At 43.8% G+C, this 24,679-nt stretch overlaps 1 protein-coding gene and 1 long non-coding RNA gene across 2 annotated transcripts; one reads left to right on the forward strand and one right to left on the reverse strand.

The window, feature by feature from the left end:
* Window positions 1-746: 746 nt before the first annotated feature.
* LOC142814195 (uncharacterized) lies at window positions 747-17,685 on the forward strand. The gene is made up of 3 exons (XR_012894843.1): window positions 747-1,005; window positions 10,507-10,603; window positions 17,556-17,685. It is a non-coding gene; the product is annotated as an uncharacterized LOC142814195 (long non-coding RNA).
* LOC119171739 (alkylglycerol monooxygenase) lies at window positions 7,270-22,642 on the reverse strand. Its single transcript, XM_037422563.2, has 10 exons — window positions 22,227-22,642; window positions 18,688-18,818; window positions 17,600-17,751; window positions 16,668-16,771; window positions 13,885-14,047; window positions 12,939-13,084; window positions 12,610-12,744; window positions 11,611-11,727; window positions 10,288-10,370; window positions 7,270-9,361 (listed from the first exon to the last, which is right to left on the reverse strand). Exons 1-10 carry the CDS (start codon window positions 22,332-22,334, stop codon window positions 9,154-9,156), a joined length of 1,347 nt encoding a protein of 448 aa, XP_037278460.2. The 5' UTR covers window positions 22,335-22,642; the 3' UTR covers window positions 7,270-9,153.
* Between the last annotated feature and the right edge of the window lie 2,037 nt (window positions 22,643-24,679).

The raw sequence follows: 24,679 nt of genomic DNA on the forward strand, positions 1-24,679 counted from the left end.
CAAGTTGGCGAGAAATAGACACTGTCGTGTATACACTAGATGGCTTTTCATTTAATTAGCGTTGTAAATGTCTCAAGCAAAACTTAACTATAAGGGCACATGTTTTAAAATTATCTTGGATCGTCTGATTTCGGACAATATTTTATGGCGGCAGTGAGTCATTCATTTATCGTCGCTCATCAGGATAAGCGCACAAAAGCTCAAATCGCATCTGATGGCCTGCATCGTTCCCTGCTCAGATATACCCCTTTTTCGATTTTCGTCTTTTCTTTCTATATTTTTTTTCAGCCCAAAATTACGTTTCTTTGAAAAACCATTAGCCTTTTAGTTAAGATCCTGCCGCCCGGTTCTTGGCCGATCCCCCTTTGTGGGTGTGCGCCAGAGTGTGAAGGATCATCATCATCATCATCATCAACACAAAAAAACACAAGATAGTGAACGACACAAACGCTGTACAACGTCCAACAACTGAATGTTTCATGGAAGCACGCAATCGAGTAAGCTCCTGGTACGAAACCTCAGCATCTGTGAGAAGAATTGCAGGCTGGCTCACGTACCTTGCTTTTATGATTTCTAGCTTTTATGATTTCTTACGCTTCAGCTGTTTCACGCGTGCGCTGGCCTCTATGCCTCATCATCCTGGCGATTTTGTCCAACATCAGCTGCGCAGCCGCACTGCTGGCAATGGAGGGCAAGGCATGCGTAGATTGTGTACCTTTCAGAGAGCTATAGCGTGCTCCCTTAGATGGAGGCAACGTCCCGCCTGCGTACCTGCCCCCGCATGACACAGGGATAGAATGGACAACTCCGCTCGCGCAGTCATTGAAACGCTACGAGTGAAGGTTCGAGAAGAACCTTCAGCGCTGGCGTCTATTCTCAAATGGACTATAGGACAACAAATAATCTCGCTAAGTTCCTTTGGAAAGCCCTGCTACCGACGCTGTCTTCGAAACCCAAGCCACCTATACCAGTGAAGGACCTGTGATTGTTCATGAAGATACTCAGGTACTGGAACGTTTTGAGCATATTCTTCGTTTAGGGTCCGAATTTTTCTTTTGAACCGCACGTTTCTTCAGTTCAAAAAGTGAACTTTCACGCCTGGTTTCTGAGGCAGAAACCATGCATTAAATAAAAGAGTCGGTAATAAAAGAAGCCACGGCATGGACAGAGTTTGCGGGGACTTGTACACTGGTTCGTAGATAAGGGCCTTCGGGTTCCACTATCTGGCAAGGAAGGGTGCTGTCATGCCGCAATAGTTGTTTAATAAAAATTCGATGAATATTATGGAACTGAACTTTGAGCTGGTGTCGGAAAATGCCTCTAAGACAAAGAAACGTGCCGTGACACTTCTTGAGCATTTAAATTTAGAGCACTTGTGTTCTGGTATTACAGCAGCTAAAGGCCTTGAGCTGCAGATTTTTTCCACCGCGAAAACCCATAAGGCTGATGTCTCTTACCGGACAATTGTTACCGAGCGCAACTCATGGCAACACGTTGTCTAATTTTTTTTTTTACAGAGGCATTCAGAGGCGTTGCATTTGTTTGATCCTTAAGTTATTCGCAACTCGTATGAGGTGATAAAAGTGCTCGTTGAGCATAACCCTTCTACTAACGCTTTTAATAAATCATTTCTTCCTACGGCTATCGATGAGTGGAACGGTTTGACGGATGCTATTGTCAGCGAACAAGTTGCTGTTAAATTTAGAGATTTGTTACTAGCTACCCTTGACTCTTAATCGCTGTTTGTCTTTTTTTGTTGTTTGTTCTCTGCCGCCTGTATATTTTTGACCGCGAATTGACTGTTGAATATTTCGTTTGACATGCTCTGTTTTCTTTTTGTTTTTTGTTGCTACCTGTATGTTTTAGTAATTTAAAAACTGTAACCATGAACTGCATTTTCATTGAAATTTGTACTTAAATTGTTCCCCCCCCCTTATGTAATGCCCCGAGAGAGGCCCTTAAGGGTAAAATAAATGATGATGATGATGAACCCTACAAGTAGTACTGAATTTAGCGTAAATATACAAGACCTCTTTTATTGCGTGCCACATGGCTGCCGCATGAATTGTGTGAAAAAAGCTATTGTCGAGGATAATGACAAAGTGGTGCTCAGAAATAATCTTGGCATTCCAGTGGAAAGCTCCTTAGAACTACTTTGGTTTTATTTATGCTTTACAGTTGTTTCACTTGGACAGAGTCCGTATAAAACGTACAGAAATTGGGTGTCTGTATTCAGTCAAGGGTAGCCCCAGTACTAAGCAATATAGTTCTTGGAAAAGTGGGCCGGACCCTTAAGGAATATTTCGAGGGTATTGTAAGGCATGTTTTTAGATAAGTGGACTATTACTCGGTGTTTGTCGATCGCGTCAACTTTACGGTGTCTATGATGCAGGTCATAAGTACGTTCGAGCAAGGGGACAAAGGTCTGTGCGTTACTTGTGAAGTCCCAAGAGACAATGTCATGTCCAGCAATTTTTAGATGTTTCATAACAGTTGCAGAGGGACTATGTTTGCTGGTTTTATTCCCCTCGTTCCACAAAACCACTTTTAAGCTATCGCTCTGCTCATCCAAAAATTTGTAAAGAATGCATTGGCAACGTCTTGTCTTAATTCGGCTTTAAAGATGTACTGTCCTCACGCTGTACATGTGAGTGTTTTACGACTGGTTATCAGATTGGAAGCGGCCAGCTTCCCGTGGCTGGTCCTTGCCTCCACTTCACAGCGACTCTTTCATCGCCCGAAAAGGGAACAAAAAAGGGCCTTGACGCTGCTGTTGTGGCCTCGAACAGGCGAAAAAAAGTTCGTCGTTATCCCATATCTGCACATCGTGTCGCACCGTTTGAAGAAGGTGGCCAGTCATTATGACACTAGTGTTGTTTTTCGTGCTGACAAGCGTGTGCTCTGAAGTTGACAAAAGAGTGCAGAAGGGGCAGGCCACTGTCAGCGCTGAAGGTTGCTCTATGAAGCACTCTAAGTGTTTCACTTAGTGTGCGAGCGGAGTGGCGTACTCCATTCCTTTGTCATGCGGGGGCACGTACATTGGGCAGATTGGACGTCGCCTCAACGTCCGTCCAAGGGAGCACGCTAGCTCTCTGCAAGGTACTCTATCTACGCATCTTGCCCTCCAATGCCGGCAGTGCGGCTGCGCAGCCGAGCTAAACAAAGCCGCTGTGCTGGTGAGGCATAGAGACCAGCTAGCGCATGTGTGAAATTGCTCAAGCATGTGGAATCATAAAAGAAAGAGACAGGTGAGCGAACCAACCTTCAATCGCTCTCACGCGTGCTGCGATTTCGTATCTACAGCTTACTTTTATTACGAGGTCGGTGGCGGCTGCCAAGAGTTTTTATGCCCTCATATTTGCATACATATAACACTTTCTTCCATTGAACTTTCAGTTGTTAGACGGCGCCTGTGTCGTGCACTTTCTTGTGCTTTTTGTGCGCTGATCGTGATGAGTATGCCTAATTTGCCGCTTTGCTTTCATTCATATATGTTGAAGCAACAAAAAAGTTTGAATACGCATGTGTGTATCTTCGTATGTTGGTGTATTTTTGCATTCTCGAATGTGGCGTGGCTCGTACTTCAGGTGAAACGCTTACAGACAATGATTTTACCAGCAGCTTGTAAGTTTGGTTGAGTCGGTTCAGCTTGCGAATAACTTGAAGTAGCGCTGTAAAAAACAAGGACAACGAAAAAACACACACAGCATGCAGAACTAGCACTGAACTGCCAACTGAATTTGCATTGAAAATTTACCACTTACACATATTTCACAAGAAACGCCTACATTAGTCAAAGATCGCGTATGTATATATATACGTTCGTATTGCTAATACTATATACTGTTTATCACTCACCTGAGTTTTCCCCATTTGAACATTCAGATTTAGTAACGTAATATTCCACGATTTCTCTTTAGATTTTCCAGACACCAGAAATGTGTTATCTCTGATATAGGTTGTTTATGAGTATTTTTTACAGCGGGAAGGTATAGTTGACAATCATACTCATTTTTTACATTGTCCTTGTGTTACCAAGCCGCATCATTAGCACAATGCTTAGTTTGTCCAGTGTACACTCTGGCACAGCACTACGGTATTTGATAAACAACGTTTAAGGTGCACCTGGGGAATTTCGTTTTGTGGTTATCAGATAGCAGTTCATAGCTGCCGCTTTCGATTTTTCACAAAATTACACAGAATCGAATGGTTACAGAGAACAGAAAACGCGAGGTTGTCGTGGTGCTTGTTTCTTCAAGTTGTGTGATGATCTTCCGCCTTTTTACAAGCTTGGAGCACGCAGTATAACGTGACATTGCTTCAATTTGGGTAGACATGCCCAGCAAATGTGTTCCTTTAGACAAATGAAATAAAATATAATAACCAAGAACTGCATATTGTTATTCTTCAGTGTTTCAAAAGCAAAGTCCCATTCCATGCATCATAAACAATTTTAGAATATTGTGTACTTCGTCATCAAAACGGTATCCTGGCTACTTGTTGATTTGATTGATATATTGGGTTTAACGTCCCGAAACCACGCGGTATGAGCACGAGAGACGCTGTAGTGGAGGGCTCCGGAAATTTCGACCACCTGGGGTTCTTTAGCGCGCACCCAACTCTGAGCACACGGGCCTACAACATTTCCGCCTCCATCGCAAATGCAGCCGCCGCAGCCGGGATTCGATCCCTCGACCTGCGGGTCATCAGCCGAGTACCTTAGCCACTAGACTACCGCGGCAGGGTTACTGGCCACTTGCTCAAAAGAATGTAGTCATCAACGTAGCGGTATATGCAGGTAGTTTGAGAGTTATTTGAAGTGGCACAAACACGGTTGTCAACGCTAAATAAAAAAACGTCGCCGAAAATGAGAACAATGGATGATCCACTATAAATACCGGTGCGTGGAATTTCTAAAAAAATCATTGTGATTAATGAAGGTCGTATTAGGATAAAACTTGAAAAGCGAGATGAAATTGTCACCGTTTATGCCTGCCGAGATTTGGAAGTCCTAGCTGTTCATTTCCTTTACCAATTTTTTTTACGTATATAGTGAAGTCAGCAAACCATCATATGGAAGCGAATCAAACACATATTCTACGACGACAGAAAACCCACGCATACCATAACCATGCGTGATTCAAAGACCGCTTAGTTTCTTAGTTCATTCGCGAATTTCTCATAACTTTTTTTTAGATTAGCGCCATTGAAATGAAGCTGCTTGAAAGGTCCTTGCAAGAAAATTTCGACGCGCCACTGCTGCGATGTTGCCTACCATTAAGTGGTAATTTTCCATAAGGAGTCCGTTGGCAGTGCGTTCCTTCGTTGTCTTTTAGTCTTTTTTTTCATTATTGTGCTGCTTCAAGTCAGTCGCAATAATTTTAGTAGGGCAGCACATTACTTAACTAGGCTCAGCACAATATAGCTGAGTGTAAATAATCTTTTCCACGCAGGAAAGGTGTCCCACACTTTAAAATTGATTGGATCTTTGCTGTGGTCCTAATTACTCAAATGTATTGATGTCGGCATTTTTGACAGCGGTTTATTTATTTGTTCAATGGGCGACGGATGTTGAAAGTACAAGCCGCATATTTCAATCGAGAAAAGAAACAGAAATAAAAGTGGTCGCGCGTGTCGTTAGGTGCAGTCCAGGAAGCGGATCTCATTAAGATATATACTACGCGGAGAGGTCATGCTTGCTAGACGTGTTCTGAACTGGCGTCACGAACGTGTCTATTATACGTATACGGAAAGCGCACCCGCCTTCTGGCGTCACACGTTTATGTAGCCTGATTCCGTCGCTGTGACGTCTAGGGTGATTCACTTCCTGCAATACCCGACTGAATGTCATGCTCCGCGTCAGCCATTCATGATTAAGCGGTCAGCCTCATGCAGAATAACCGTCTCTAACAGATACAATGTTTCCAACTAATACAACGAGCATGAAGATAAAATTACAAGTCCAGATAAGTCGCCAATAGAAGATGCTATCAAGGCCCTTAAAAAGGTGATGCAAGGGGAAGAATATATTTAAAAGTATCTTAGTGAAAATTCTATTAAACAAAAAACCGAAGCTTTAACAGAACATGCGGTTAAAGACGGCCATTCTCAAGATCAACAGCAAGTTGGCGCCGACCAAAATCGTCCAGCAGATCCCCGAAAAAAAAGTATACTTGATGCTGCATATGTAGACATAAATGATAAAAATAACATATATCTGGTTATAATTTAGCAGTTAGCTGGGGAGTCGTTTTTAGATGAATAATGTGAAAGCAACTTGCAGTTGTCTGTTAAAAATAATACTATTAATACATAGAATTGTTTGATTTCATACAAATATGAAAAACGAAATTGAGTTGCAAAATGTGTGTCATAGAAAATTTTGCAGTGGAAACTTACAACTTAAAACCAAGACACTGGTACAACAAAATTTCAAGCCTATTTCGCTGAATTTATTCGGCAATAACCATTTATACATTAAACCACGGCCGTCGAGAAACGCGATTCAGGCCAGTCGAACAAGACCGCGATTATCAAAGTACAGGCATGGTACGAGCATAATTTTGCGTACTAATATTCAATGTTACTTCTATGCCGTAATCCCTACAGTATTAATAGAATAAATAAATAAATTCGTTATCTCCATAACATATTTATCACAGATTACATAGTCATAATGAAAAAAAAAATCCCAACCATATAAGCGTCGCTTATCAACTGCAAAGAATATAAGCGCCGCTAATGTTCTCTTTCCCTGGGCTTCGACTGCAGTAACGCTGCGATTACTAAAAAAAAAAAATAACTGAACGGTCGCCATGTCGACAACCGGGCGTGATCCCAATATTGATACAGAAAGTCTGCGAAATTTCACATGCATGTACTTAGTTTTAACAACCAGCACTTTCTTTTTGTCGTGAATGCGTACACGTTTGTATTGTTGAATGTGCAAATCTAAGTGAGCGGCGTTTTCGATCTCTATTCCTGAAATGTTGGCTGCGGCAGCGTTCTCTGTTAATTGATTTCTCGAGTCTAAGAAAGCAGGCACGAAGTGCGATAGAAAGCATGGCTATGAGGTTTGACCTCCCGTCCCGACGTGGGATTAGCTAGGCAGGTGACAACACCCTGCACAGGACTTAAATAATGTTCTTTCCATCCATTCAAACTGGTTGTTTTGTCGAACTTTTATTGGGCTGACATAAGTCGCACAAGACAATCTTTCTTCTTGACAGACTGGAAGGTATTTGAAACAAGATGCTTGTTTGAGACATGTTGTCAAAAGAGAATGTTTGTTTATTTTGTTCATTCATAATAATATATTCCAAGTTTAACGAATGTCTAACAAAAGGATTGCTGATCAGCAAAGTAATAGGAACAAAAACTTTCACAGTATTCGGGACATTCATTAATAGTTAAAAAAACAAGAGACAATACGCAGGCATATCCTCTTAAAAGATTACAACATTACACGTCACGAAAAAAAAAAAACTGGCTAAATTTTTTGTGAGTGTCGAATGGCATAATATTTGAGTTTCAAATGTCTCCATGTATTGAGTATCTTGAAAAATTTCAGTATTGCTCACTGTGACACTCATAAACTTACACTAAGCTTTAAGTAGCTGATGTGGGAATAATGAGCGTTTAGTCCGAATCAAGTTCGACTTGAACAGTGCCAAATAGCATCAAATTGAAGTGAATAATTATTACCTTCGAAATAGTTTTCAGATACTGAACAGCCATTTATACGACCATCAAGTGATGTTTACGTGCTAGTATCTATGCTTATAGAATTAACACCACGCAATAGACAGATGAGTAGAGTATTTGCATGCGAATAGCTCCCCGGGAAATGCGAACGATCACAGTATGGTTGGTAAGATCTAACTCCGTGAGTGACGTAGTCTGCTGCATTACGTGCAAACCGCGTGAGTTGTGTGCCCGCGGAGCCAAAAACTTGGCGCAACCGTTTGCACCGGCGTCGTCATTATTCGGGGGCCATTGATATTTTTAAACGCTCGTGAACAATGAAAAACAGTGTTTACAACTATTCTCTAACGTGTTAAAAATATATATTTACAATAGGTATCTACATTATTTTCGGTATTGAATTTTAATACGAAATCGAACGCGCACAATTAGACTCAAATGCAGTACGTTCGAATATTTTCACACGTCTAGTCCTAAAGGGTAGCCTTGTGAGTGAAAGTCAGTGATGAAAATAGTCCTTTCAATTTACAACGAAGAGATGAGCTTCACATCTTCATGCAGTTATGGAGATTAGGTATTATGTTTATTTGAAAAAAAAAAAAAAACTGGCACGGCTTCAACAGATAACATCGTTGCTAAGGCGTCAGCGCTAAAAGACACAAAGTGAAAAATTTCACGCTCGACGCCTACACGGGGCTCTTAACAACTTGACAATGAATTACTACTATGCCTATATTGTAATTACATCGCAAGGATTCCGTCTTTTGTTGAGGTTTGTGCAAGATGATCATGTTCGATGCAGTCGCTTTTCACAGCTTAACAATGACTATAGCAGACAAGAACATCCTCCCTGAGACTGTTCTGTCAGCCAGACAGGTGTGATGTCGACGGTGCAACGTATTAATATTGTTTTAGGCTGGAACGCGATGTGCAGTTGCTCAGAAAATGCGGTATTCGATACGAGTGCACAAGCAGACCACATCAATCCTTAAGCTCAAGGGATGTTTGCCTCAAACAAGAAGGTTGCGACATTGCGTTTCTCTCATTTCATTCACTGATATGTTTTTTTTTTTTCACACAACGCACGTTCAACATGTTCACACAACGCACGTTTTTTCACACAACGCACGTTCAAAAAACCTTCCTTACCGTACAGTCAAAGCCTCCGTGATCACTCGTCCACGTGGTGGACGATTACAGAGGTCGTGTTTTAATATTTATAATTTTGTTATTGTACACTCGTATAGTCTTCACAAACCAAGCAAAAGTTTTTTTTTTTTTTGGGGGGGGGGGGGGGGGGAACCCGTGGAATGTCCGCAGTGCGTTCACGACACGAGCAGCAGGTGACAATCCACCGGCAATGTACTTAGGCACGAAATTGAAATCATGAAATCGTACGTAGCATTATTCGACACTCTGTCTGCATACGAGTGCGTGTGAATGTTCATCTCAGGCCACTTTTTGCTTGACAGTCCATGCGACGCTGCGCAGACTAGCGGCGAGGCAGCCCAGCAACGATGCTGCGTACGTTGCCCGGACGATGTTCAACAAGACAGAGGCAGCCACCGAGTCCACCATCGAAGACAATTGGAACACGCGGGCGTCCAGGACAAACATCAGGGCGCACCTGAAAGCTTCCAGAGCGCAGGCGTTCTTTCTGCAAAAAGAAAACGATTTTGACAAACGACCACTATGATCAAAGTTTTTTGCGCAAACTTTAAAAAACATGAACCTGAGACAGTGACGAAACGCGTGCAAGAAACATCGAACGTCTTTGTTCACCGTCTTCAGTTTCTTTTTTTTTTAGCTACTACTGCATGCACCCACCCGTAAGGCCACCTAGTGGGTGCATGCCAAGTTCGAAAATGTTTCATACACTAAGTTTTTGAAGCACGCACTATAGGAACATGATATCGTTATCGCGTTCAACCTTGAAGGCGAAGCTTAAGGGTCTCAAATTTTTTTTTTCAGGGGTGTTTATGTGTCGAAGGGCTAACTGCGGCAACTGGGGTACAGTGTACTAGATTCTAGAAGTACACTGTAACTGTGGGTCGATGTGAAGGCGTGTAAATACTTTAGTATCACCGGACAAGTTCAAACATCAAATAATTTCGGGAAGTGTCAGAACCCTCTAAACTCCCCCGAGTTACGGCCTTGTCTGAGAATACATACTCTATACCCTGATGTATTACGTTCTACATACATACTAAAAAAGCCCGTGTACTAAAAAGCGAAGTAGTTGCCCCGCCACGGTGGTCTAGTGGCTGAGGTACTCGGCTGCTGACCCGCAGGTCGCGGGATCGAATTCAGGCTGTGGCGGCTGCATTTCCGACGGAGGCGGAAATGTTTTAGGCCCGTGTGCTCAGATTTGGGTGCACGTTAAAAAAAAACCCAGGTGGTCGAAATTTTTGGAGCGCTCCACTACGGAGTCTCTCATAATCATATGGTGTTTTGGGGACGTTAAACCCCACATATCTATCTATCAATCAATCAAAAAGCGAAGTACTCGGAGCAAAAAAGAGTAGTAAGATATTGCAGAAGAGAAGATAGCAACAATGAACCATTTGTTGCTCATGTACTCACCTCTTGTCCAAGAATGCACCCATTGCGCCGAGTGATAAGAAGATGTAAAGAATTCCACAAAGAAGTGTGCCGGTAGATATTACCTATAAATGCAAAACAACGAAATCGCTTGTTTCATTAAGCCGAGTAACATCAAGCTCTTCACTATATTTCACGAACTCTGTGGGGTTGACGTAAATTTCCCATCGCGAAATAACAGCTTACCCCTCTTCTTTTCAGACTGCAGGCCATTTTCAAGGCGAAGACCGAAAGACGATTCATTTGGAGCATGTCCTGACCAAGAAACTTCGAGCGGGAAATATCATACGGACCAAGGGTGAGAGACCGACACCAGCGCTGGGGTCATCCCCTCGCTCTTCGTACCTGTCATAGTTAGCACTCAAAGTCTCTTAAGACCATCTACCACGAGGTTCCAAGACAATATTCCATGAGGTGCTACCGATCGTAGCGCCGTCTATCATCGGGATCATTTCGCTGGTGAAGGTGTATGAGGCTGCGCACCGTATACGTGCTATGAAACACGTAGCGCACGCCTAGCAATTTGCTCTGTTAATCGCTACCTCGCGAAGCCACGCATGACCAACTGCTAATACGGTCAGTAGTGTGACCACTACAGAGCGGAGAGAAGTTAAAAGTGAGCGTGGTGACTACGTGTTTGTTCTGCCCATAGGAGAACTTATGCTCTCACCCATGTAGGACTGTATATATGTGTATATGCTATTTTTTTCTTCTTCTTTATTTGTAACAATGAAGTGGAAAGGGGTAGCCGTTGCCAAGTAACGGTGACAAAAACTCCTTCGTTTATCTTCTACTTTAATAATAATAATAATAATAATAATAATAATAATAATAATAATAATAATAATAATAATAATAATAAACGCGTGCGAGGAGCACTGTGATACAGCGCGCTGGTTCGAGGCTATGTTTTTATCTCCACGAAAACGGTCTATACAGTTCTAGTTGGCTGTGGACGCTGTTTACAAACATACTCCCGATCTGGCATTGCCCACCGGCGTACCTGACTTGAGCAAAGAAAAAAAGTAGGCAAAAAGGCGAAAAAAGTATAGTAAAACAGAAGTGGCGCGTAGAACACTCTACCGCGTGTATAACCAAGTTTCGCAATGAATACTCGTCTAAGATGTATGGAAAATTGTGACGATAATCTATGAGGCCTTATGCGCCTTTCTTATGTACAAGAATGCAGAAAAAAATAATGCCCAAGTATTCTTACGCATGAGCATGCTAGTATTATGAAGCTTGTTATCAAATGTGTCTAAGAGACTCGTACTGCTATTTATGTACTCTAAAAGTTGTACTCACTGTGCTCCAATGTTTTAACTTCACGTATGCGATGACTACAATTGCAAAGTGAACTGTTACGTAGATTTTGCAGAGCAGCGTAGTTTTGGGCGCGTAGGTTTCGATGGGTCGGCGTACCTGCATGAAAATGAAATTGATCTTCAGGTAACAGCACAATTCGTTGACACACTATTTTAGACACATAATGTGTCAGCACATACACTCTATGCACGCAATCTCTAGCGTGCTCACCTATACGTAACGACCACTATTAATAAATTTGTAGCAACGTGATGGCGTCCGATGTAGACGTGCCGTCGTCGTTTGTTTAATGAAAGGACGAGAGACGTGCAGGAGGAAGTGAGCTGTCGAAGTAGAGCAGCGGCCGTGGCACGTCTACATCGGACGCCATCATATCGCTACAAATTGTTGACCCGGACGTGTTACAAAGCCGCCGCAAACTCCTCCAACCACGACTCTAGGCGAGAGGTCCGAAATGGCGGGAGTGGCGGGTCGAATTGGGGCGGCCAGGCCTTGCGCTGACTGGAACATGGCCGCGGAGCTCGGTGGCAGTAGTGCAGCGCCAGTCGCTTGTCCGTGTGTCCGTGGTCATTTGTTGATTACTTTCTCTTGATTTATGCATGAATTTCTCTTGAGCTGTCGGCGTAGTCTGTCTACAATGCCCGCAATAATTGGATCGCACCCAACGCTGCTATTATATAACAGTGAATACACAACATCGACTGACACTAGGAAACGTCAACTGTATTATAGCCAAGGCTAACCAGCAGTCAGTCAACTCAAGGCAATGCTGATGGCATGCGAGTAAGAAAGGCAGTCGAATTCAGTTAGAGGTTGTAGTTACCGGACGTCATGCTTCGTTGCTTAATACACATAGGTAGAAGTAATAGGAAGCTATTGCATTGAAAATACATCATCGTCGCCAGCGTACATTCACTGCAAGGCATAATGTGCCCGTTTCCTAAGTGCGTTCCCATGACGTAAAGCTTACTGACTCACGTCTGGAATGTCATTCGGATCTCCAAGCCTTGGTTTCCCTGGTTGCCATCCAGGACCTTTAAACAAGGTGGAAAGCTTGTTGCACAGTCCTTCGATAGTCCAGAATTGCCGGCATACGTACAAAAAGTGGTGCATCTGAAAAGGTGTGCAAAAACACGATGACGCAAAGGGCGCCAGTCTTTCGAAGTATGCCTCGTGTCTTGTTTATTTATAAGACAATTAACGAGGTGAATCTTCTACACATGAAGGCCCTCGTAGTTGGATAGCACGGTCGTAAAAAAGAGAAAAAAAAAGGGCTCCGGGGGAATCGCGACTTTGTTGTGGTGTACCTGCAGAGTCCACGGGTCGAACGTGTTCACGGAATGGGTCAGTCCGTACGCTGGCCGGCGTTGTTCGGCCGCAAATGTGCCGAAAAGACGATCCCAGATGATCAGCGTGCCACCGTAGTTCTTATCGATGCAGTAGCGTTCTCTACCTGTCGAATAGACGTGTGCATTACAAGTAAAACGCGACATTAGAGTATATCACTGCGCTTGTCAGGCATAAGTGAACAATTAATAATACTGGTTATTGCCGGGGATTAACGTCTCAAAACCACCATACGCTTATGAGAGAAGCCGTAGTGGAGGGCTGCAGAAATTACAACCGCCTGTGATTCTTCCAACGTGCACCTAAATCTAAGCACATGGACCTCTGTCTTTTCACCTCCATCTAAAATGCGGCCGGGATTCGATCCCGCAACCTGCGCCTCAGCACCCGAGTACCTTAGCCACTATACACCACCATGGCGGGTCATAAGTGAACAATTTCAAAAATAAATAAAGAGGGCTTGTATGTTTTTGGAATGGGCATTTAAAATGTAATCACATTCAATGTCCACTCCCTCTCCCTACCTAGGTATTTTCCATTTTGAATTCATCATTGTACACGCACAAACATACGCTCGAATGTTGTAAAGAGTTGTTTATACTCCCACCCCAACCCCACTCACACACACCATAAAACGTTTTGTTTGGCTGGCTCGTGATAATCTAGTTACCACATCCACACGAAGATACATTATCTGTATACCATAGTATTCATTGCATCTATGTCGAAAATGGTGGAGACCAAAATGGTGGAGGCCCGTTAACCAAGATTTAAGTGCCCGTTAAGGAATCCGAGGGATGAAATTTTCCGGAGCACTGGGCTACGCCATCCCTCATAATGATATCATGGTTTTCGGATGTTAAGTCCCAGAAATTATCTTCGTCGAAATTCACAGAGAAAACGTACCGTGATGCACACGATGGTGACTCGGTGTGTTCAGCACTAGCTCCAGTGGGCCCAGCGTGTGCACAACCTCGGTGTGTATGAGGAACTGGAAGAGCCGGTTGAACTGTCGATGCACCATGTACGCGCTGGGTGAGACTGCGAGCGCCAAAGGAAGGTACAGGACCTGCGAGGAATAGATGAGACGACTATACTTCCAGCTTGTCCAATGGACACTTAAGAACAACAGCTTCAAAGCGCAGCAGTGCAGACCTCGTATATTTTCTGCTTCGGTGATGCACTCGTGAAGGTTGATTGACATGTGGGATTTAACTTCCCAAAACCACCATATATGATTATGAGAGACGCCGTAGTGGAGGGCTCCGGAAATTTCGACCACCTGGGGTTCCTTAACGTGCACCCGCACTCGTGAAGGTCAACACACCCGCGTTAGCGATTGGTGACGATACGGAATAAAGTAGCTGACTGGGCTAGTTGGTTGTGCATACTCAATGTCAACGGCACTTTGTGAGGATGCAGGATGAAGTTCGTAAGGGCTCCAGTTTTGGATAAGATTCAAGAATAGTGCGTGCGTAAGCAAGTCGCAAAGTTCCACTGTCTGGCAGAGAGAAGTGCTTCTTAAGGTCTGAGGGTCTGTGCAGCAGGCCACAATGATCGTTGACGTTTTTAGTGGTTTCCTATTTTTCGTATCAGTATTCCTGCCCCCGCCCCCTTTTTTTTAATTGTTCACTCAGCTATATGTAAGAGCTTTCTTGTCGATAAAATTTCACTTGAAAGTAAGCGGTTGTCCCGTCTGTTTCCTGTCCATGTCCATGTGTTTTTTTTTCTCGCTGTACACCTTAAGTTCGTTACAGAACCCGTGTCTTCCTTTGAACCCGCCACGACGTTGTAGTGCTCATGCTGCTTCACTGCTGATTCGCAGGTCGCGGAATCGAATACCAGCCACGGCGGCCGCATTTCAATGCAGGCTAAAGGCTATAGAGTAGAACTCGCTGTTGGGCTAGTTGGTGCATATCTGAATTGAATAGTCCATTTCGCGCCAAAATCAGGATCTCACAGAAGGAGAAAGCACATAGACTGCCGAAAGGCTGCAAAAAGAAGCTTGCGCGGTCGTTCACGAAGTGCGCCACCGAAGTGGCCTACGAAATACCCCTATTGTTGCGGAAAAAGCTATGTTGGCCAGTCGGCGCGCTGGGTCAAGGATCAAGCGAGGGAACACGCTCTCACGGCAAAGAACAAGTATGGCGCGCATTTGGGGATGCACACCACGCTTCACGCAGATTAGGACCCTGATAGATAGATAGTTAACTTTATTCGGGTCCGGAAGAATCATCACCCCGTTTTTATAGGGACAAGACTGCGGGCCGCTCCCACGTTGGGGCAGGGAGGCCAAGCCTCACCGCCGCATCGTGGGCCTTCTGGACAGCCCGGAGTTGGATCCTGAGAAAAAAAGTAAAAGCAAGTACGAGAAATTTTGGAGGCCTTTGACGTAAAGAAAATGGGTAATAAATGTGTTATCGAAACTTCACTTATCATTTATGAGTCGGAAGCACGTTATCTGGAGGGCATTTGTCCGATAGCGTGATTAGGTAAACAACGGCCCGAGCATGCTACGCATGCGTTGACGAAAACTGGCTTTATAATAGCTTGTTTCCTCAAATTATAAACAGTTGCAAGTTAGCGCCCGTGTGAGGTCGTGATTTTGGCGCGAAATTGACTGTTGGTGTCATCGATTGGCAGATTCGGAATGGCCGAAAACTCTGCGCCGGAGTACTCCACCCTGGCGGAGAGCAACAGAAGAGAAATCTACCAATGGAACGAACACGCGCGCTCCCCCTGGAGGAAATGGGAGGGTCGGAATAGAAGGCGATTCACGCCTCTCTCTTCTTGCTTGAGTGGGCACGCCGGGCACAGCGACGCTACGCTAGCAAAACGACAGCTCCAGGTGCTATATCTGGACATGGTCGAATTCCACCATGTTGTCAGATTCCGCCTTCGAGCGATGCTAATTGGCCAAGTCAGCTGCTACGACCCCTCTGATTGTCTTAAAATGCCGCCATTACGAAATTTTCACAATATGGCGGAATCAGACAGTGTTCCAGAATAGAACTTCTCCTCAGGCGACCGGCGTCCGCTGGCGCACCCAAAGTTGACACCGTTTCAAGGCACGCGGCGCTTTGGACTTCCGGTCGAATCCGCCAACTTTCACGGAGTAGAAAAAGTTGCTCCGTGGAGTGGATCTCACGACGAAGCTGCTCCAGATTTGCCAATGGAACACACAGGGAGCACTCTCAATCTGCCAATGGAACAGACTTGCTTCGAATGGAGCAGAGGAAAGTATTACCGGAAGCGCTCCGAATCTGAGAATGAATGACACCATATTTAATTCACAAATGCTAAAGGCCCGTGTGCTTAGATTTACGTCCACCTGAGAGAACCACGGGTTACCGAAATTTCCGGAGCGCTCCACCACGGCGTTTTGCAGATTCATATTGTTGTACTGGGCCGACAAACCCGAACAAATTTTCTGTACTGTTTCCCATCTTTGTTCGGGTCGCCAACTCTCAAATAAAATTAAGCCAAACTCAACTTTACCTGAAGTCTACCTAATGTAAATTGTGAAATGGCGGATGCATTTTACCAGCATGCCAGTATATAATCACTTCGCGTAATTATTTCCGGAGCCTTTCACTACGGCGTCTCTCATAATCATATGGTGGTTTCGGGACGTTAAACCCCAACAATGACTAATTATTACTTCGCGTAAATATGGCGAACGTGCTCACGGGTTCGTAGTAAGCTTGCAGAGCCGATTGACGCATGGCCGTTGTCAGATTGTAGAACTCTGAGCTGTGATGCACCTGGTGGCCGGACCAGGCCAGGTTGATCTCTGCACAAAAACCAAACTTCATGAAAAGCTACATCCATATTTCTGTACGCTTACGCAAAAGTCCACGTCTTATGCGTCTTAATTGAATAAAAACAAATCTGGGGACATTCATTTTTATGCGACACATTTAAAGGGAGGTTTGTAGCACCAACGCACCCCAAAGGGAGGTTTGTAGCACCCCAAATATGAGGCGCTTGAATCAACCCTTATCCTACACAGCACTACAACATTAAAAAAAAAACGGACGTTATGAGGGAATTCGAATACCGAATTTTAATCTGTAAATCTATAGGCAAAATCTTGCCATGAATGCATGCCGCTAAGCCAATGGTTCAAAAACTCGTTCGGTTTGTGACGCATTTGCCTAAGACGACTCGAAGGCGACAGCCATCACCATATTCTTCTCAGTTCGTTGTAATCACCCCTCGCCACCCCCACCCCCTCAAACTCTTGTACAGGCCCACAATTGTGTGACTCTTTTCAATTCAGAAACTTGAACGTACTGGTCACCTTTTACCAAGCGAGGATGTCATATGACATCATCATGAGACGCCACGGTTATGACACGTCACAGTGACGTCACGGGACTTTTTCGCATCACTCGCTTCTGGTGGGGCATACAAGTCCTCCAACTAAATAACCTTTTCTTTTGTTTTATAGATGAGGTGCATTTCGTACAAACATTGCCCAGGAAAACTTGCGAATGGTCCTAACGTTTCGAAGTAAGGTCAACTATACTTTTTTGCCGCCATTACACCAGTGATCGCTTTTTTTTTTGTCTCAGCGTGACTTGACGACGCAACGTCGAGTACACATTGATGCACTTGCCATGACCCCAGCGGTGAACCCAGTAGTATGCGAAGTCGATGGCGAGCATGGCGAAGAACCATGTCCCCGTGGAATTCCAAGGCAGCGTGACAATTCTGAAGTTGTTGTACACGTACACGTAGCCGGCCAGGAGAGTGCCTTCCGTGAAGAGTCTGCAGGTAGGAAGGAATGACAAGTTATAAATCTCAGCAGCCACGTTTTTCTTTTCTTGTTTTTGTATTTCTAGTCATTTTTTCGTTTCCAAGCAACACACACAAAAAACTCACTCAATTAATGGGTTAAAGAATTTTAGATCGCACGCGCTTCGCTATTGCTAAAGTTTAAGAAATCGCACAGTTTCCGTAATGAAAAAGAAATTGCTGCGACTTTCTTTAAGGGAGACCGTCGTGGAGCTCCGAAGTTTCGGAAGGGGGGAAGGGGGACAAACATATGCGATATTTTACTACATAGCTGTGAGACGAGATAACTAATTAACAGACAGTTAGCTATGCTGGTATTGCGCGAGCAAATACAGTAATCTATGTACAAGCAGCGAGAGTTTTTGTCATTATTAGTTAATGCTCGAGAGCATATTTAATCTAGCAGGCTAAAAGTACATCTTTGATGACATGATGCATTAAAAATTTTTCCGGCCTCTTAAGTGACACTCATTCAAGAATTTAATTAGGACATAATTTCTAATGCAATGTACCCACCTTTTTCACAGAATAAAGAGTGCGAGCCGTTTTTACAACACATTTGTGATGAGATTTTTCGGACTCCTGATCAAAATGCGAAGAATGAAACGGCATGCTTTAGCCTATCGATGACTTTATTCTCATTGAGGTAATTCGCTGCGACCCGCTTAAGTGTTACGAGTCGATATATTGCGGATTCCGGGAGCCGATGTGCACGTCGTATTTATATCAGTCGACAAAGACGACACATGGAATTGTTTTAACTCGTGTCTGACATCCGCCACACACATTGTGCCCAGAAAATAGAAGTCTTGAAATAATGAACGTCAAAACTTTGAGTTCCCTTCTATATACTTCAGCACATATACTGCAGCTCAGATCTGCATAATGTTAAACTCGAGCACAGCTCACCGGGATAATTCTTGAATGATACCCTGTCCTATAGATGTAAGACCATCGTCAAGTTGGAAGCGGTCACTGTTCTTCTGCAGGAGGTTGAATGCCACTTCAATGATCAGGAACGCCGTGAATAGAGGCACAACCTGCAAATAGAAAATTAGGAAGAAAGACGAACTTACCTCAATCGTTAATAAGTTCACGATCTACCTCCTTAATGAAATTCTATTTCCGGTGGAAGAGCTCCAGCACGTGTACTTGCCTATAGGTCCAAATGTGATTGAAATGTGGCCTTGCGCGACCTAATGTTCCTCAACAAACTTTTCACATCCACTGTCCTCCATGTGCTGACACAAAAGAAGTCATTTTTGACATGTAGATATTTTTTCTGTGGAGTATGGGGTTTAAAAGATTTAGGTTGCATGGCATCACATGCGGGGCTAGTTGACTGTTCAGTTCATGAGAACAGATGTTGCTCTGATATTATTCTTCGTGCACCACGCAGTTCGGTGCGGAAGGAGACGAGATTGTCAGTGACGTGGCAAGTTGTAACGGTACCGATCACTCCACCATGACTGGACATACTCCTTTCACACACAAGGTTCTACGTGTATGTGAGAAAGCCTAATGTGAAAATAAAGCAACGCGGTAAATTTCTGCTCTCTGAAATCTACCAATTTCTACTGCGAGGAACACCTCTAGGCGGTCAGCAGCAACATGGGTGGACACTTGGCAGACTTGTAAACGATGTGGCTGTGCGCCTCTCTTCAGCCAAACAATCGCGCTGAAAGAGAGACAATCGAGGCGTTTCTGATCAAAAGGGCATACCCAGTGCGTTAGCGCCCCATCACTATATTTGAGTGACAAAGAAGGGGCATTTTTTGAAAGATAGCCTGCATTAAAATTAAGTTCGATTGTGCGCTGCCATTTTTGATGTACACTATAGCGTTGACACTTGTTATGTGCACTGGCATGTTAGTTTCATAGAAATCGTGGCGTCGGTGTTGTCGACACCGACGTATATGAACAGGATGTCGCTATCATAACTCCTAAAGGCGAAGATCGAGGATCCCCTAATTTCTTTTTTTATTTTACAGTTTGGATGAGTCTATAGTTTCCGGCGCATCCGACTCAGTTTTAGTCGCTCATGATGATTTGCTTGTGTTGCCTTGTCACTATTCTTTCATGAGATTACCTTGTTTGACAGCCTTTATAAATAGACGTGGTTTCTGTGATTAAACAGGCGGAAGTCTGCGCAAGTGTCTTTCAGTTCGTTTCTTCAGTTTGTCCCCGTATTTTTCGCGCTGTGTCTGCTTTTTCCTTAACTTCTGAAATCAGCGCGTTTTCAATATTCTGCTGGCAACCCTGCTATCCTGAACTCTTATCTGCTATTTGCCACGCCAAAAACATCAGTATTTCGTAAAGAATCAGCATTGGTGTGCGGCGTATATTTCGTCTCCTTGCACTTGGTTCAGCGCAAATCAATACTGTGACAAGAAAGCGAAACGACAACAGCCTTTAATGTCACTGCCAACGGAAGGCTTTCTATTATCGTCCCCTTCCTTGTCCGTATTTCAATTTGCACTTCAGTTTACAATGACGCAGATTCACGAGCTTGCTTGTCTTTACGCTTTTCTTTAAAGACAAAAGAAGGTGACAGTACTATAAGATGATGTCTTCGTACTCAACATGCCTTCAGTTTTCTCCTTTGCTTCTCTTGCGTTACGTAACTAACAGATAATATAATATCTATAGCGCACAGCTTGTAGTCCGGTAGAAAGACGTCCCAACTGGATGGGAGTAGATGCCGCCCCGCCACGGTGGTCTAGTGGCTAAGTTACTCGGCTGCTGACACGCAGGTCACGGGACCAAATCCCGGCTGTGGCGGCTGCATTTCCGATGGAGGCGGAAATGTTGTAGGTCCGTGTGCTCAGATTTGGCTGCACGCTAAAGAACCCCAGGTGGTCTAAATTTCCGGAGACCTCCACTACGTCGTCTCTCATAATCATATGGTGGTTTTGTGACGTTAAACCCCCCCCGTCCCCCAATCAATCAATCAACAAGTAATTGCCATTAGTAGTTTGAGATTTAGGAGTGGTAATCGAATTTGTTAATCTTAAATAAATAAATAAATAAATAAATAAATAAATAAATAAATAAATAAATAAATAAATAAATAAATCAGTTGTTAGTTTAAATGCAAGCTGTCAGAAACGATGAATGGATCAATGTGCTCAACCGCCGCTAGGATAAATCAAATATATAGCTCTATATCATTTGAGGGCAGGGAAGCTAGCAGCAAGATACAATTTGAGAAGCGATTGAGAGAAATGGGGGAAGAGCGTTGGGCTACGAAGGTTTTCAGCTACTTGTAGATGAAGAATGTCGATACAAAATGGCATAAGCGAACCAGACAATTGACTGGTAAATACTTGGAAAACAGCAGGGGGCCAAACCAAAAAGAATTATCGGTTAAGAAGAAGGTGAAGGAAACGGAGACTGACATGTGGAGAATGGGCATGATTAAGAAGTCCGCACTAGAGATCTATCGAGCTTTTAAGCAGGAAATAGCCAAGGAAAGGATCTATGATAACACTAGGGGTAGTTCTCTACTGTTTGAGGCCAGGACGGGAGTATTGTGAACCAAGACATATCGGGCCAAATATGAAGAGGTAGACACAGTGTGCAGTGCATGTGGAGAGAAACTGCCGAACACTTGATAATGTTCTGTAAAGGGCTTCACCCTATAGTTAAGGATGATGGCGCAGAGTTTTTCAAAGCACTGGGGTTTAGGGACAAGAGAGGGCAAAATAAACTTTAAGCGGGTAGAAATAACTAGAAAGAGGTTATTTGATTGGTGGCTAAAATCAAGGCACGAGTGAAGATTGAACCCTTCGCTGCAAAGTATGAATCCTCAACCTCACTAATTAAGATAAAAAATAAATCTAGTTTTTGGTTCATTAAGTATTACGGCTTGGAGGCGCTAGCCACCGCCCGATCTAAAGGGTACAGCCATATCTATCAATCCATTTATCCGAACTTAGGCAAGCAATTTCGCTGATGAATCTCAGTGAAAGGCAGTCTACAATTGTGCATGGACTGGAAGTGATGGCATATGCGCACAATTTCGCCCATTCATTTATATTATCAGACTGACATTCCTCGTAGACGGCTAACCTTCAGCATACCGCAAAGGCGCTCCGATACTGCACAAATATCACCGCCATAATTACGTTTTTGGATTCGGAAGGTATTTAGGCTGCTCGCATTTACCAGTTCTTGACGTGATCAACAGCTCTAAGATGTGACACTAAACAGAATAAAAACCGACGCGGTAAAAGCACTAACACGCATGCTTCCTTTTATTTGCACATAACACTGTCAGTGCAAGTGTTTATATACAACATTGAAATACCCATAGCACAGCAGCAAACATACGTACGCCAGGATATGTACATCTCGTAGCTTAGTGGACAGCCAGAAACAGTTGGTAGCGTATCAATCTGCGTATCTGAGTCGGACAAGCGGTGTAAGCAACTGCCGCATGCACTCGCCTGTACAATGTAGTCGGGAACTTCTTCGAGCTTCTCGAACGACGTCTCATTGGGGCTGACGACGTAAAGGAGGTATCCCAGACGCTTCGCGATTTCGCGCACGTCCATCGCTCGGCCAACCGTAGGACGCCACTTCTCGAGAATCGCTTACTTGCTCACAGCAACTCGAACTATCTGCGGCCTCGAGTGCGATATATTGCGACGTGAAGGGCAACTTTTTTTCGTTTTATTTCTGGCCGCGTCGATTTTCCGCCAAGCGCCATAACTACGCAACAGGTGCACTGAGCCGTGAAACGTGTGACATCGTAATACGTATAACCACAGAACACCTATGTACGGACTGGCGCTGTGAGAACATTAGTGCTGTTCGGTAGTTTTTTCATGCCAAACAGAAACAACGCCTGTACGCCCGCCTATGTCCCTAAATGTACGGTGCATGTATGACCGTCGCGTTTGAAATAAAATTAAAAAAAATGATCACACAAGTGCACTACTTTTCTGTTCAGGCTGGTGCTGCCATCTCGTGAAGGCTGACTCAAGCTGTTCCAGATCTGCTTCTGGGACACCAGCAGCGCGCTATTTGAAGTAAAGAGTGCCTGTGGTAATCCTTCTACCGTCTCAACAGCGGAGCTCTTTCAGCTATTGGTGAATTGTGATCCGTTGTTTAAAAAAATAACAATTATTCTCATAAACTGGCACACACCCTCCTCATTCTGTTTATAGTGTAGCTCTTTAAGCTATCGGTAACTTGTGCTCCGTCGTGCAAATGCCCTCAGGTGGGAAGGCGACCCAGGAATAGGGCAAGTCCCACTACAGTGTACAGCGGGTGGTAGTGTTGAATGAAAACGAACGCAATGAAAAAGAGATAGAGCAAAATATAGAAACTGAGATATAGAAAAGATAGAGAAAAAGGGTTAGTAAGTGAGAGGGAAAGAAAGTGATAAAAGGGAGGAGGAGAAAATAAAGATAAATAAAGGAAATGAGTACATATGTAGATAAAATACAATAAAACATACAAGGTGAGAGCATGTGTGTGTGTGCGCGTGTGTGCGTGTGTGCGTCTGCGTGTGCGTGTGCGTGTGCGTGTGTGCGTGTGCGTGCGTGTGTGTGTGTGTGTGTGTGTGTGTGTGTGCGTGTGTGTGTGTGTGTGTGTGTGTGTGTGTGTGTGTGAGCAAGAAAGTGATATTAAGGAAGAAGTGAAAACTATACAGAGACAAATAAAGGGTATGAATACGTGAACGATAAACAGAAAAAATACGTAGAAAGAGATAGAAAGAGAAAAAACCCTGACATGATGAAGAGAGAGAATACACAGAGAATGATATAGAAAGAGGAAGAAAGGGGGAAATAAAGAGGTGTAATGAAACAGACAAAAAGATAGGAGAACTGATAGCAAGAGATAAAGTAAGAGAAGAACGATGAAAGAAAGAGAAATGAACAGATGGAGAGAAAAAGAGGTACAAAGAAATATTGAGACAGAGCAAAACATAGAGAGAAACAGAAAAAATGGAGAGCAAAACAATAAGAGTAATATAAAAAAATTAGAGAAAAAGGGAGAAAAAGAGAAAGAAGCAGACAGAGAGAGAAAAAGGAAGAAAGAGAAATCAAGATGGGAAGAGCAAGAAAGGGAAAGAAATAGAGAAAGGCAAAAATACAAAAACGGGATACAAGGGCAGAGAATAAAAGAAGAAAGGAAGAAATGGAGAGGTAACGAAAACCACCCGGCTGTGATTTAATTCCCTTCACACTTGGCACCACTTCTGCGACATTGCCATAATTTTTCTTTCATTAAAGTGCATTTTCTCTCTCAATGTTTTTGAGCCTCCTGGATAGATGAATGGAAGAACTTTGTTCATTGTACGCTGCGGGCAGGGAGTGCGTCGAACCTTGTTGGTGATGAGTTGGCTCCTTGGTACCACATTCAAGAGCAGTCTGTCGAACGATACCGTACGAGAACCATTTCGTCGGTTGCCATCCGACTCAGTCGCCATTAGAACTCAACTGCTTCTGTTTTGTGGTACCACACCATTATGTTAGTTGGTGCGTACGTTTGTAAAGTCATCTTCACTGACATTCATCACCACCATCATCACTTTTAGAAGCGAAGCTCCTTAAAGCGGCACCCGTTCATCCATCGTCGTAGTCGTAGTGCGTAACCAGTCTTACGTTTGGACCTGCAAGGTGGTGCCGGTGGGAGATTTCTCCTGTGCGTTGCTGAGCAATAAAAAATTCGCAGCGTGCACGTTAACGAAAAGCCGAATTCTCCTGTCTCTCATTCCTCATTAGCAGCCATTGGCATGTACATTGAGCACTATCTGACAAGAAAGGGTTGCTACGTTGTACTCGCTGGGCGTAACCTCCTTGGTTTTGGAAAGGTTAAGTGAGGGTTGGGCCGCAGTGGAATGAATACAGTGAACTAGTATATACCATGAACTCGAGGTGATTAAAGGTGG

The sequence above is a fragment of the Rhipicephalus microplus genome, chromosome 4 (assembly GCF_043290135.1).
Source record: "Rhipicephalus microplus isolate Deutch F79 chromosome 4, USDA_Rmic, whole genome shotgun sequence".
Classification (NCBI taxonomy): Eukaryota; Metazoa; Arthropoda; class Arachnida; order Ixodida; family Ixodidae; genus Rhipicephalus; species Rhipicephalus microplus.